The sequence below is a fragment of the Leptidea sinapis genome, chromosome 26, assembly GCF_905404315.1.
Source record: "Leptidea sinapis chromosome 26, ilLepSina1.1, whole genome shotgun sequence".
Taxonomy (NCBI): domain Eukaryota; kingdom Metazoa; phylum Arthropoda; class Insecta; order Lepidoptera; family Pieridae; genus Leptidea; species Leptidea sinapis.
Genome location: NC_066290.1, coordinates 12,495,464 through 12,511,144, shown reverse-complemented (window position 1 = coordinate 12,511,144; position 15,681 = coordinate 12,495,464). Strand labels below are relative to the sequence as shown.

Here is a 15,681-nt window from a genome sequence, read left to right as displayed (position 1 = left end):
TGCTGAAAACTATCAACGCTTCGAGGTTCTACGAGTATTATTATTTATAATCATAGATATTTATCGTTAATCACAACGCATTGCTGTTTCTTAAATGCTACACTTATAATAAAACCTATATAATATGTATAAACTTGCCATCGTAAATAATGTAGTAAATATAGTTTGGAACCCGGAAGCAGAAGTCTACGTTACAATTAATATGTATACGATCAGTACGGACATAATTGTGAATTATAAAAAAACACCCATAAAACTTAAAATACTATATAGTTTAAACTAAAATATACTTGTGAATTGGAAATATGAATAAAATATCATCGATAGTGTCAATCCATAGCAATAAAAACTAGATTTAAAAATAGCACAAATTTTCGTATTTGTTTATATTTTTATTCGAATTTCTAGGCATCCAGAGTATTAATGTGATAAAACTTGAATATTTTTTTTATCTATTAATGTATAAGATTTTAGTTTAATTTCTTTCGTGGATGCGTTACATCCAGGTACAGCACACGTAACTATTTCCGACCAGTTCTTATACTTAGTCTACTACTACGGAGTCTTTCCACAAAAGCGAGATTTGTTCCGCTAACAACAAACTTCAGTCCGTTACAGACCAATAGCGTGTACGGAAACGGTCTCGTCTTTCTATCTCGTTCTAACACGCTCTTATACCTATACTAACTCTTTCGCATTTCCGATCTTTGGTTTATCACATCTATGGTAAAAAAAATGGCGTGCGTACAAAGTACACATGTCAGAAGTGAAACTTATTTGGAAAACTAATTTTTAAATCTCCTTTGTATCAATTATCCAAATCTGTTCTCTAAACCAATTGTTTTTTGTCAATATTAGAAATTATTATTCGACTTACTCGCGGCCACGCGCTAAACCTGCACGAGACATCGCTAGTAGGGAAGATGTTCTACTTTTTCGCGGCCACGTGCTAAGCCTGCACTACACAACGTTAGGAGGGAAGATGTTTTACATATTCGCGGCCGTGCGCTAAGACTACACGATACAACACTAGTAGGGAAGATGTTCAACTTTTTCGCATCCGCGCGCTAAACCTGCAGATACAAAGCTAGTGGGGAAGATGTTCTACGTTTTCACGGCCGCACGCTGAACCTGTACAATATGACTCTAGTAGGGAGGTTGTTCTACTAACTAGCGGTGCCATGTACTTCATCCTACATTCGCCCTTTCTCTTCACTCTATCTCAATCGGTCTCAATCTCCCTCTTCTTGGATAAAAACGTCCCACATTTTCGTGACACTTTATCGGTACATATAGACATTGGACTTAAAAAATTATCCCAAATTCATTCTCTGCAACCTCGAGAACCTCGGATTCGATATTCATATTGTTGAAATGATAAATTTCCGCGGCGGCCATCTTGGATTTCAAAAACGATCTCAAATTCGTTCTTTGCACCCTCGAGAAGCTCGGATTCGATATCCATATTGTTGAAATGATAAATTTGCGCGGCAACCATCTTGGATTTAAAAAATGATCCAAAGTCGTTTTCTGCACCCTCGAGAACCTCGGATTCGATACCCATAAAATGCACACACACCGCCTTCGCATGCGTAGGTGCGGTAAAGCACAGCAAACCGCTGGCACTCGTCAATCTGACGATGGCGAGCGGCCTGCAAAGATTAGAAACAACCAAGCACACACATTGTTTCGCAGTTGTATGATCGCTCGTCTTGTAATCGTTTCACTCCACTCACACTCGCATACAGACAGACCGACGGACTGACATATTATACACATACACAATCACAATAAAAACGTCAACACGACGTTCTACCTATGTCGCTGTAAAAGCTTTTAGGGGCGACAGCATAGAGGATTTATTTAATGGGTTGGGGGTGTCTGCTTACGGGGACACCTGAGTCCGACGGACCCGTTTCGGGATCTTCAATACGTAAATGTATTTTCGTCCTCTTCGAAAAAGGGTGATTCACTTCTCTAAAATACCTACACCTGCTGCATCTCCTCCCACTAGCCCACACCAAGAGGGAGACTGCAGTTGCAGAATTTATGGATATGGAGAAGGCGTTCTATCGTGTGAACTTTTTTTAATGCACTCTGAGCACTTTGTTTTGCGGGTGATGAGTGAGACTGGGCCGTCACGCTCGGCTATGAACGATCGTTTTGGTAAAGTTGGCTCGTCTTCGTCTTGGATCTGTCAGAGCAAAGTTTACCACAGTAATTTATGCACAAATTATATAAATACACTATCGGACCCGACAGAGTCCAGACGTTAGGAGATCCCTAGCATACGCAGGAGAATTATATATGGACTGTATTGACAATCTAAACCAATCTCAAATTCACTGGAACACACAAAACAATCATTAGAATCGGTCCAGCCGTTTAGGAGGTGTGAGTAAATAATAAATTACATAAAACAAACAGGTACACCTTGAAAGTAAGGATTGCGCGTTTGATTCCTGTGTCCATGTCTTGTTTGCAGTATCTCTATTTAAACTGATAGATAAATGACTTACTAACATTTCTTGTTTTTAAGAATACCTAGGTACACAAAATTCATTCTTCAATTCGTTTGTTTGCCACTGACATGGTATCAAAAAAAGTACATTTTTAGAGATTAAAATAATTGCTTATGTTTTTATAGTGATTTGGTTGCTAAGTTAATACACAAGTATTAGAAATTTTGATAGAGTCTGGATCCCCGACAATTCGAGTAGCTCTGCGTTGCACGTAATTTAATGTTTAGAACTGATACTGGGATGCACCAGATCAAAGATGAGAACGATACTCGTATTGAAGTATTGTTCACTACTTTAAAAAGGTGTTGGTAAAGACATACATATTATCATAAATCACTGCATCTTGAAAGAGATAATGATTTATCTACTTAGAACACCATTCGATGGATTACCCAATTTTTCGGGTAAAGTCCCTGTTTTGTGTGACCGGCACACTCGATGTTACTATCACCCGTAGCGGAGGTTTTATGTCCCAAACATCGAATTAATTTGTATTATGAAAAGAACAAAAAATAGTGTGATAACTACTATTCTATCTGTGAAAGGTATGACACTTTTATTGTATCCTAGCTTTCGAATTTCTCAATACACAGCAACATTTTAAAAATATTTTGATGCGACGTAAACTGATCCGTCAAAGACAATGGCAGATGTCATAATGGCGACTGATCGGCTTATATAACTGAAAGTGTGTGCGTGTCACTATGTATTTAAACGTTAACTGGCTTCTTTTGATGCTTCACTGTTATGTAAGTGACACGGAATCCTTATTTTTTACTCGTCCGTATACAGAAAACAAAAAATCGTAACTCATGTCAAAACGACCAACCACTATGGTAGGTTCTATATTTTATGGTTGACAAATCACAGGAAATATTTTTTTTTAGAAAACATTTACATTTTATCATTTTAATTACAATCTAGCCCTAGAGTCACCGAGACTATTAAGCAATATAATATTTTAGCGAAAAGTACTAAGTAGAGTAAAACTAAAATTGTATCTCTTAGCACTTTTCTTATTATCTAATAATGAAACAACCTAAATGTTATATAACATATGACATAAATGATCATTTTACACGTCCAGGTATTACTTGGGCTACCTCGTCATTGCAATTCTTCAATGATGTTTGCAGATGCAACAATGAGAGCACAATACAGTACCTAATAAAATAGTACTATAACTTCATACAAGAACGCCCGGCTATGCTAAGGCTAGGCTAGGCAATCTTGGGAAGATTGAGTGCTACGCTGTACGCCGCCGAGACTGGTCAATCTTTTTGTATGTACCAACCCTAGCGCTCCGTACACACATACACGTAGGTATCAATTTCACTGCACTGGAGGTATCCTCGGAATGAAAGCAAGCAGACTAGATTGAACATAGTGTCAGAAGACTAAGGTTTTCAACCAGTGTGTGTTGCCAGTCGTGATGACTTACGGTACGCAGACGTGGTCGCTAACTTTGGTCGAGAATGCTCAAAATCGCTCGGGGATAATGGAGAGGGCTATGCTCGGAGTTTCCCTGCGAGATCGAATCAGAAATGAGTAGATCCGTAGGAGAACCAAATTCAACGACGTAGTCCAAATGATTGCGAAATTGAAGCGTAATTGGGCAGGGAATATAGGTCGACGGAGAGATGGCCGATGGGGCTGAAAAGTCCTCGGATGGCGACCATGTACCGGAAGACGCAGTGTTGCTAGGCCCCCCACAAAATGGACTGACGATCTGGTCAAGATCGGCGGAATACGTTGGATGAGGGCAGCGCAGGACCGATCGTCGCGGAGATCTTTGGGGGAGGCTTTTGTCCAGCAGTGAACGTCTTCCGGCTGATGATGATGATATTTATAGAGACCTGCAGTTCGTTCCTGCAGTCAAAGTTTGTGCAGGGTTTTGTTATCGTGTGAATGTTTAACGATTTAAAAAAAAACACCACAGAGTATTGATAGATAGACATTTAAGAAAATACTGACATAGTTAGAGTCTCTGTAACTTTTTTGAATAAATTTTATTATTAAAGTGAAACTTTTATTACATCGTCTTAAACTTTTTCGTCTGTGTTGCTTGTCGCGTGACAGTCGGGCAGCGCCTATAGTTCGCAGCAGCTGACCGTTAAGTGTATAGACTAGTACTCATTTATGCCAGTGCTCCACGCTATTTTGTTTGTTTCCCATTATCATTACAATTTTCCAAGCATAAAATTAAGATTGATAAAGCGATTTTTATACCCTTAATGGAATATTAGTCCAAAAATTTTTAGTCAAATGTCTATAATGTGAAAAAATGTCTCACTTTTACCGTGGTTTCATAAAACTTCCTTCTGTTCATTAGGTACCAGAGGTACCTACCTCTACCTCTACCTACCTACCTACCAGGTACCTACCTACCTCTTATACCCACTTCACTACCTTGACAACACAATTAGCGATATCTTGCGTGAATTGGGCACAAAATTAGATCGCTCTAATTGAGCACATGGAAGTTTTAATAAAAAGCAGCTAATTTGTGAATGTACTCTAAACAAGCTGGTTTCGCTTAAATGAATACTTAGCGCCTCAAATGTAGCTGTCGACATAGACATCATACTTACAATAATTAAAAAATGTTTATGAAATGAAATGAAATGATTTATTTGTATGAATCGTGGTAACATAGTTGTTAACAATTAATTGGTGTACAGCACAATTCGCCAATATATCGGCACACAAATATTTGATTGTCAATATTGTAATTTTTATATTTATACGTTATTAATACACATTACATAGCTTTAATTCAATAATATAATATAAAATAAACATTAGTTTGTAGGTACCTCTCAAAAAATTACATTTAAATACCATTATTTTTGGCTAAAGAATTCTTTTAAACTATAAAAACATTTATCTATTAACCATAATTTAAATTTTTTATGTATTATTTTGTATTGTTTTATAATTAGAAAATTGTATATATTTAGTTTTTGTCATATTAGCGAATAAATTATTCTCATTGAACCATGTCATATTATTTATTTTGATCTCAGTGAGTCATACATCTTTGTGCTGTTCGGTGTCGAGACACTTGGCCCAAGGGGCCCAGAAGTGCGGAGAATGTTTAAAATACTATATTCGCGCCTCAATAAGGCTACTGGAAACCCAAGCGCTGGCAGCTATTTTGGTCAACGGATCAGCCTTGCTATCCAACGCGGAAATGCTGCCAGTATTCTTGGTACGCTTCCACGTAATGATAGTTTTAATTTTATGTAGTCATAGTATTGTAAATATAGTTATAAGATTTGTTTTGTTTGAATAATAAATATTAAAAAAACTACAAACCTACTGCGACTTTCCTACTCTACAAGTATAGGTAAACTACCTATTTCTACCGTGAAGCAGTAATGTGTAAACATTATTGTGTTTCGGTCCATAGGGCGCCGTAGCTAGTGAAATTACTGGGCAAACGAGACTTAACATCTTATGTCTCAAGGAGACGAGCGCAATTGTAATGCTGATCAGAATTTTCGGGATTTTCAAGAATCCTGAGCGGCACTGTATTGTAATGGGCAGGGCGTATATTACCATCGGAAGATTTTAAGTCTCATTTGTCCAGTAATTTCACTAGCTACGGCGCCCTTCAGACCGAAACACATTACTGCTTCACGGCAGAAATGATCGCCGTTGTGGTACCCGTAATCTAGCCGGTATCCGGTGCAAAGGAGCCTCCCAATGGTAAACCTCTCACTCATTGGTACAAGTATATTATGCTACCAGATACCATGAGAATGCGGTGGCAAGAGTTGCGCGAGCGCATTAAATATTGACGTCACAGCGGTCGACTCGCGCCAATGGCGAGGCGAGGCGGTGCTAATCACTTGGGGACCGCCCACTGCCCAGTGCCCACCGAGTGGACAGACAAACGAGGAAAATTGCGCTAATTAAAATAATTAACTATTCCACAGACATTCTAAACATATTCAGCATATTCCCACATTTCTGTTACGCAGAGAAGTGTCGGAATAGTTTCATGCTCTTAACATTTTACCCAAAAAAGTATGTTTTAAAATAAAGATTGACCCCCTTATTCATAATAGTCTGCTAACTTAAAGCATTGCTAATTCTCACTCTGTCTTCTTCTATTGACCTAAGTCTGAATGAGGCTGTTTAAAGTTAGCGGACCATTATGAATAAGGGGGTGAGTAAATATTACATTACATATTTAATTAAAATATATAACACTTCAAGTAAATATTTCTTCTTTTGTATAACGAACGCGTGACCACATACGTCGTAGCTTCACCACGCTTTATTTAATATGTAAAAAATATATATTACTAACAAATTAAAGTTTTTGCAGGCATTAAGTTAGTAAATTATAATAACTAATATTAGCTTCTTATAACGGAATTACTTGCTGTTATCAGTATTGTACCGCACTAAGCACTTATCAAACTAAGCATAACACGAAACAGTATCAAGAATCATAACTCAAAAGCTACTGCGGCCAGAAGAGCTTGCGTATCGCGTAAATATGTACCAGGGCAGCATAAGGGGCTCTTTATTGTAAATGCGCGCGAGTCGAGCGCACGCGGACTGCTTTGTGCCACTTGTGCCTTCCGTATCAATTGACTGTTTTATATACTAAGGGACCATGAATTGGGGTTCAGAAGAGCCGACTGAGAAGCTGGAAATCAATCAGGCGGTTGGAAAACTGTTACTGTCCTTCAATTATAACGAAATAGTGCCGCAACCGAACAAGTAAGTATACAGTAATTTTGTAGAAATAGGTTTATAGTTACAGATAGAAATAGCTATAACTATTTTATTGTTTTAATAATTGAAAACAAAGATATAATCAGATATAAGCGATTATGGTAATATTATCTAGTTTTAGTAAATGAAAACAATGATAGAATGTATCTGAAATTCAAATGGCAATTACTATTTTCTTGTTTTGATAATTGAAAACAAAGACAATTAAATTGTTGTTTTAGTATTTAAAAACAATGATGGAAAATATCAAAATATGGAAAAAGCAATTACTATTTTCCAATTTAGTAATTGAAAACTAAGATTTATGGTAGCTATATGATTAAAAATAAGTAAATCGAAGTAGCGATTACTATTTTCTTATTTTAGTCATTGAAAACAATGATACATGAACCAAAATTAAACAGTTAAATTCTATCTACTTAATTTATTTTGCTGTTTTCGAATGTGATATTAATATCATCTATCATACTGGATTTTTTATTTTGATTTGATACAAAATGAAAGGTTGGTAACAAATTTATCTTAACTAGACAGACAGTACCAATTTTACTTATTATAAATAATTAAGTTTCCTATAGGAATCAGGGGCGTGCATTGGTTTTCAGCAAGGTAGGCTAACTAGTCCTAGTTGAGCTTTGGAATAAGCAAATATTGCATACCATAGGTATCTAGTATGTAGCGTAAGAAAAAAACTTTTTGAGTGGGTGTTCAATTGAAGTTTGGTAATTAAATGACGGAAATTAAACTAAATTAACTTTAAAAATAGTGATTTATTTATTTTTGTTCGTAACGAGGTAGGCACTGTCTATTTGCCTATATCATATGCACGCCCCTGATAGGAATGTCTGTTGTATGAACTTACATAGATACACGTGCTAATTTGATGTTTTCTCGATTAATTTATTTAGGAGCATAGGTACCTATTATACACTATTTAAAAACTACGTAATAAACATTTAATTTTGATGGCAGTTTCTTGTATTTGTTGTTTTCTAAGCACCTTTCAATAAATAACTAAAAAAGGATTACATTTATAAAGTAAAAAGTCTTAATATTTTGTGACAATAGATTTTTTTTTATTAATTAGGGTGATTTTCCAAACATAGCATATATTTTATGTTTTATTTTAAAATTTATGACGTAGGTACTTTCGAACGCAGTAGTATCGACCTGATAAACGATGAGTCTATTTATTTAAAAAAAAATACAATTTATAATATATTTGTAAGTTAAATTAAGTAATATAAATTGTACTATGTACGATAGCGCAATAAATGAATATTGTATTTAACCACATAAATGCTAGTAGCACGGACTAGTAAAAAAAGAACGACTCCGCGGCGTGATATTTACAAGTGAAGCACCTTTATGCTAGTGTGTGTGCGGTTACGGGGTATACCAGTTACACCATTTTTTCTCCCTTAAATAATCATATATAGCCACAAATACTTATATTATTGTTTTTACACATTTTCACAACGCACAACGGCATTTTTAAAATATTTTATTGCGACGCAAACTGATCTGTCACCGACGATGGCAAATCTCATAATGGCGGCCGATCGGCTTGTATTGGTCTAAGTGTATGCGCGGGGGCTATGTATTTACACGTTTACCGGCTTGTTTTGGTGCCTCACTGTTATGTAAGGTGACACGGATTCCTTATTTTTTACACGTCCGTGTATGTACGTACATAAATCTTTTTTTTTAATACCTTTGAAGCGGTGTAGCAAAAAATGTTTATTTGTTAATAGTAAGATATTATTTCTCCTTAAAATTTTTATGGGACAAACTGTATAACAATTTAAGATAGAATATATATTTTATTCTAATTGAATTTCGTTTATTTGCCCCATCTTTACTGACGTTACTTTCTTAACGCGCGCCAGCTCACGGCTTCGTCCGCGTAGATTGTCTTTATGTTGCAGTTTGACTAATTATCGAGTTTTGTCCACAATTTTTTATCTTTAAAAGGTATAAAAAGGCATAAAAGGCATATATTCTCTCAAAATTGATTCTTGAATTGTTTTTGATGTCATTTCTAATATACTAGATACTACTACCGCGTTAAATGGTGCTTTATTATTTTTTGCTTGATATCCTTAATTCGTAGATCATTAATACGTCTAGATAGACTGTGACAGCTGTGAAAACATCAAAAAAATTGAGGTAGACTGTTAACCTCTATTTTGAGCAATGCACGCACATTTACACAAAGTGACATACAAATCACTAGTGTAAAACGAAGCTTATCACGCTCACTTTCAAATACAAATTCAAATTTAAATATTTTTATTCAAAATAGGATGTGACATTATTTATTGAAAGTCAAAAAACTACCACCCATTCCAAAATGAATGCCTCAGACCTGAGAAGAATGGGCGCAACAAACTCAGCGGGCTTTTTTTTTCATCGAATAAATATGCGGTCACTCCATTCCCAATCTATAAGTAACTAATGTAATAAACCTGGCCTGTTTACATCGGTTGTCGGAGAGCAAGAGGCTCTATACACGTTTTAATTATCTAAGCCTTAATTGGTAATAGCACTCATAATTCTGGAATGAGAGTGACTCTCGTTCGGTGAGTCATCAGCTTCTGAAGATGCTTCGTGTAGAGACGAAACACGCGTCGAATTTGTTTCACATTAAGGACTAACCCGATCGTTCAATCAAAATTTGAGGCTTCGGGGGAGCCTAACACAAGTGCTGGCTGGCGGACGGCCTTTTGCATTTAGACGAACTAAGATTTATTACTTATAAGAAGGATAGCTTATGTAGGTAATCGGGGAGCCTTGATACATCCACTCCCACTCAACACCTTAGAGAGGAGGGTATGGCTGAAAAACAGCACCTGCATGAGTGCATGGAAGCATACATCCATGATTCCATGTCAGGTGAAGCTGAGCCTTTTGCTTTTGCCTATTGTTTCATCGCGTAGCCTAATTATTCATATTATATTTGTCATGTTTTGTATAGCAATAAAGAATTTATTTATTTACTTACTTATTGGATTTCTAACACAAGAATCTTAAGTCCGATTATCAGCAGGCGTCTAAAATTAAATCCAACTTCAAAATTCTAATAATTTTTATCAAAATATGATATGAAATCACATAATGAACGTCAAACACAACCACCCATTCGGAAATTAATGCCTCAGACCTGAGGAGAACGGATACTCAGGGCTTCTTCTTTTATTTTTAAAATAAAATTTCGATACAAGTAATTTAAATAGCCAGAGGTCTGTCATTCAAGCCGTGGTATCATTTATGTTATAGTAGCCTTTCCACACAAAAGTTTTTTATGAAGGATCGTGGACTACATATATCTAAAGATTGTAAAACGATGATTTTCTTAAATTCACAATTACAGCTTCATCGTTTGAGTGGCAATGAGTTTCATGCGACTTCTTCTCATTCAAGCTCAACTTTTTCCGAAGTGGTAGAAAATGTAAAAGAAAATCTTTCGCCATTCATAAGTGTTAAACCTTGACTGTTGAGTAAAGAGATATTGATTTTGATTATACTATTAAATTGTACTAGCTGATGCCCGCGACTTCGTCCGTGTAGATAAAGGGTATTCAAAAATAATAAGCAAGTTTGGAATTGTTGATGTACTATTCTAGTTCCGGTTTTCGCCTTTTTCGCTCCCGTTCCCAAAATATTATATGAATCTTATTTCGAGGAAGATTGCTCTGGCAAACTAAACCTACTATTGGTATAATTATAGCCCATCCACGTGAATTTCAATTATTCGCAAATCCCGCGGGAACCATGGATTTTTCTCTAGTCTATCGCTGTATCAAATTTCATCAAAATCTGTTCAGTAGCTCCGGCGTAAAGGCGTAACAACCAAACTTACATTCACATTATAATATTATTACTAAGGATGTATTATTGGCTGTACGAAAATGTATTTCCGATGATTATATTTTTGTATGAATATTGGATGGTTGTCAATTAACAAGCTGCTGATAAGAATGGGAGGAGTTTCTGAGAATAGGCTTCAGCGTATCAAAAATAACCAGCACTGGCGTACGTCCACACTGTACTGAGAATAGTTAGAGTTTGATAAGCCGATAAACTATATTTAAATTATATATATTACTAGCTGACCCAGCAAACGTTGTATTGCCGATATTAAAATCGCGATACAAAAGTAACTGTTGATCGTAGATGGGTGAAAATTTGAAGTTGTATGTATTTTTTAATGCTGACTCATAATAAAACAAATTTTTAAAAAAATGACGAAAAAATTAAAAAAAAAATTCGTGTGGACCACCCTTAACATTTAGGGGGATGAAAAATAGATGTTGTCCGATTCTCAGACCTACCCAATATGCACTCAAAATTTCGTGAGAATCAGTCAAGCCGTTTCGGAGGAGTTCAAAGTTTAACACCATGACACGAGAATTTTATATATTAGAGAAGATAATTAAGTTGCATCCACAAAGGGTGTGATTTTTTTTATAAATAAAAAACCGACTTCAAATATTATTCAAAAATCGTCACCTTTTTGCTCCTAATGGTGATTTTCATTATTATTACACTAGAAATAAGGGATTGCTTGCAACGTATTTTAGTAGGCTTCATAAGATACATAATAGCTTCAAGGGTAAATGTACTTTTATAATAAAGTCCCAGCCACTCTTCAGGCATTATCTATAAATAAATTTAATTAAATAAAAAATGGCTCTGTCGTAAATCCTACTACTCCACAGCTAAATATCTAAGTGATCGGACAGCCTGGGACTAGATTATGATTATTTTATAGCAATAGCAATGACAAAACAAAGAATGCTTCTCTCTCAGAGCGCAATTTGTTACCGAAGCGGTAGTAGTATCTAGTATATTAGAAATTACATTAAAAATAATTCTAAAGGAATCAATTTTGAGAAAATAAATGCCTTTTATACCTTTTAATATAAATTATGTTTCGCTCAGCTATATAGGTAACGCTTGGTCTTGTAAAGTAGGTTAGATTGTTCCATAGAATAAGCTGGGCGTCATAAATAGAGCACGGCAATACTTCAAGCCCACATTCTAGCGCTCTACAAACGCTGGTCCGGACACATATGGAGTATTGCTGTCATCTCTGGTCTGGCGCACCCCAGTATCAGCTCGAACCAATTGACCGCGTGCAACGCAGAGCTGCTCGAATTGTCGGGAACCCAATGCTCTGTGAACGGTCAGACTTTGCGTTGCGTAGAGACGGCGTCTTCTAGCATTAATTCAGCCCATATATGGAGTTTTAATGTCATCTCTTGTCTGCCTAACCCCGGTATCTTCAACGCAAAACTGAACCAATTGTCGGGGTTCCAGTCCTGTGTGAATGGCCAGATCACTTGGCGTTGCGTAGAGACGTCGCTTCATTGTGTGTTCCAATCGCATTTATCACGGAGAGTGTTCCGAAGAGCTGTTTGAGTTGATTCCTGCCGCCGAATTCCACCTTCTCACGACACGCTATAAATTAGGATATCATCCCCACCATCCTAAAAACCACCACCTTCAAAAAAATACTCCTACACCTTAAAGGTGAGGGAGGCTACTTTGCACAGGATGCCGGCTAGATTATGGGTACCACAACGGCGCCTATTTCTGCCGTGAAGCAGTAATGTGTAAGCATTAGTGTGTTTCGGTCTGAAGCGCGCCGTAGCTAGTAAAAATTACTGGGCAAATGAGACTTGACATCTTATCTCCCAAGGTGACGAGCGCAGTTGTAGTGCCGCTCAGAATTTTTGGGGTTTTTCAAGAATCCGGAGCGGCACTGCATTGTAATGGGCAGGGCGTATCAATTACCATCAGCTGAACGTCCTGCTCGTCTCGTCCCTTATTTTCATAAAAAAAGGCCGGGCGTTACCGGCCTTTTTTTTCATTCCTCTGGTGTTGCAAGATAATGTGGTCAGGGGTAATCGCTTAAAGTCAGGGAACCTGTACACTCGTTTGTCCTCCATAATAAAGAATAAAGAAGAAGTTGTCACTTCTGAAGCACACACCGTTTTATTTCTTGGTAATGAAAATGAAAAAATAAATATTTACGTAAACTTACAAAAAGCATCTGTAAATAGTCATTAAATGTTCACAAGAGCGCAAAAGCGTCAAAAAGGAAATCACGTAAGTAATTAAAATACGTCAGTGTATGCTACAGGGTCGCAGAGACTCGTGATATGCATGGTACCGTACTCCAAACTTATTTATATATAAACTAATTGCTGTTCGTTAGTCTCGCTAAAACTCGAGAACGGCTGGACCGATTTTGCTAATATTGGTCTTGAATTATTTGTGGAAGTCCAGAGAAGGTTTAAAAGGTAAATAGATATGAATAGTCTAGGAACAAAAATAAATAAAAACAAAAATTTTGTTTTTCCTTTCGTTCAGAAACCAATTGAAAAAATAGCTTGAAATTAATAACTAATTAGAATCTTTATACTTTCTCAGGAACTTAATTTTAGTTAAGGAAGGTTTACATATAAAATTTATATCGCAAAACAACGTTTGCCAGGTCAGCTAGTCCTCAATATATTTCTTAATATTATAGTAACCTTTTCCCATTAAAAGAGTTTTTATATACGAGTATGTCTTGAATGTTTTGTCAGGCAATTAATTCTGTTATTATAAAACTGGGTATAGCAATTTTATGTTTATGTCTAGTATCAAAGTTATGCTGTTCACACATTTTAACATATTTATTGAAAATTATAATAGCACTCATTCACAAGTGAATTATAAACAGATGAGTATAGGCCCATTTGATGGTAGGTGATCTAAATATGACTTAGATAAAAATAGTACTTAGTAATAAAATATAGGTACCTATATTCTATACGAATAACAACTTAGATATTAGTAAGTTTGGCTACTAGTTCCCTAGAAGTATACAAAATATGTTTAATCTATACATTACATATAAAAAGTATGAAGAGTGTCTGTTTGTAATATTGAAATAACCGTTTTTTACTACATGTATGTGAATATACTTATATTCAATACATAACATATACCAAAATATATTTTTTTTACAATTATTGTCTGTCTGTCTGTTTGTTCCGGATAATCTCTGAAATGGCCAATTTTGACAGGACTTTTAATGGCAGGTAGCTGATGTAATAAGGAGTAACATAGGTTAAGTTTAATTTAGAACAAATCTTTTATTTTAGAAAAATAAAGTAATGTTGCAATGTCCAAGAAACGGTATAACTCTAAAAATAATTTATTTGGCAAAACGACGTTTGCCGGGTCAGTTTGTTCAATATAATATTGCATGTTTTTGTATCATCATAATTAGCCGGAAGACGTTTTTTTTTTTTTTTTTTTTTTCCACTGGACAAAGGCCTCCCCCAAAGATCGCCATGACGATCGGTTTTTTGAATATCGAACCCGAATTTAGTAAATTGTAAGTACTCTTTAGTATTTTCTTTGATTAACACGAGTGTTTCACATTTAAATAGAACACTTTTAAGAGTTTAAAAAGCGTAGAACTGTATTTTTACATGAGATTTTGCATTAGATGTCCCAATAAAAAGTCTGCAAAGGTCACGAAACGTCAGATTAAATAAATAATAATAATAAAAATGTAACTTTTACGCAAACATCGAATTTAAAATATAGTTACAACTACACGCGTTTTAATCCTTTAAAAAGTATTTTATTTAAATTGTACTCTTGGAATTGGGAAGCTAATCTTAAAAACAGTGTATTTGGAAACTGGACGTAAATAAAAATTATAAAAGGTATCTATTTTCTCAAAATTGAATCAAATTAGAATTCTTTATTTTGTCATTTCTAATATATAACATACTAGTACCCCTATGGAAACAAATGGCACTCTGGGAGAGAAGAAGCGGCGCAAGAAACAGTCCCAGCATTCTTTTTTATCGCGCTTTTTAATAAAATAAACAATATTGTGGTACCATTGCTATTGCTATAACAATCATAATCTAGGCTGTCCGATCACTTAGATAATCAGCTGTGGAGTAGTAGGACTTACGACAGAGCCATTTTTTAATAAAACATTTAAATTTATTTATAGATAATACCTACACAGTGGCTGGGACTTTATTATAAAAGTGCATACATCAATACAATTAATTACAAGGAATCCCTCATTTCTAGTTCCATAATAATGAAAATCACTACTAAGAGCAAAAAGGTGACGATTTTTGTGAACGTATATTAAATTTTCACTAATGTACTGACATAATACAATGAACAGTCATAATATTTATTTCTTTAAATATTTCTTATATATAGAGCAATTAGTAGAAGGCAGATAAAAGCGGCTTCGATGACAGATGATGATGAAGTAGGTACAACATTAAGTGACCCGGGGTCGCCGGTATATCTTCATAAAAACGACACTCAATATCCCCTAATTGACCAGCTTATCTCTTATCAGAGCCTTGTTCAT

General features: G+C 35.6%; 1 protein-coding gene across 1 annotated transcript in view; it reads left to right on the top strand.

The window, feature by feature from the left end:
* The first annotated feature begins 7,020 nt into the window (after positions 1–7,020).
* The window catches only part of LOC126972502 (transcription factor Sox-10-like), a 43,775-nt gene continuing 35,114 nt past the window's right edge, over positions 7,021–15,681 (top strand). Inside the window, exon 1 of the mRNA XM_050819317.1 lies at positions 7,021–7,259. Within this exon, the coding sequence (XP_050675274.1) occupies positions 7,153–7,259 (107 nt within the window). The 5' untranslated portion in view covers positions 7,021–7,152. The remainder of the gene's footprint in view (positions 7,260–15,681) is intronic.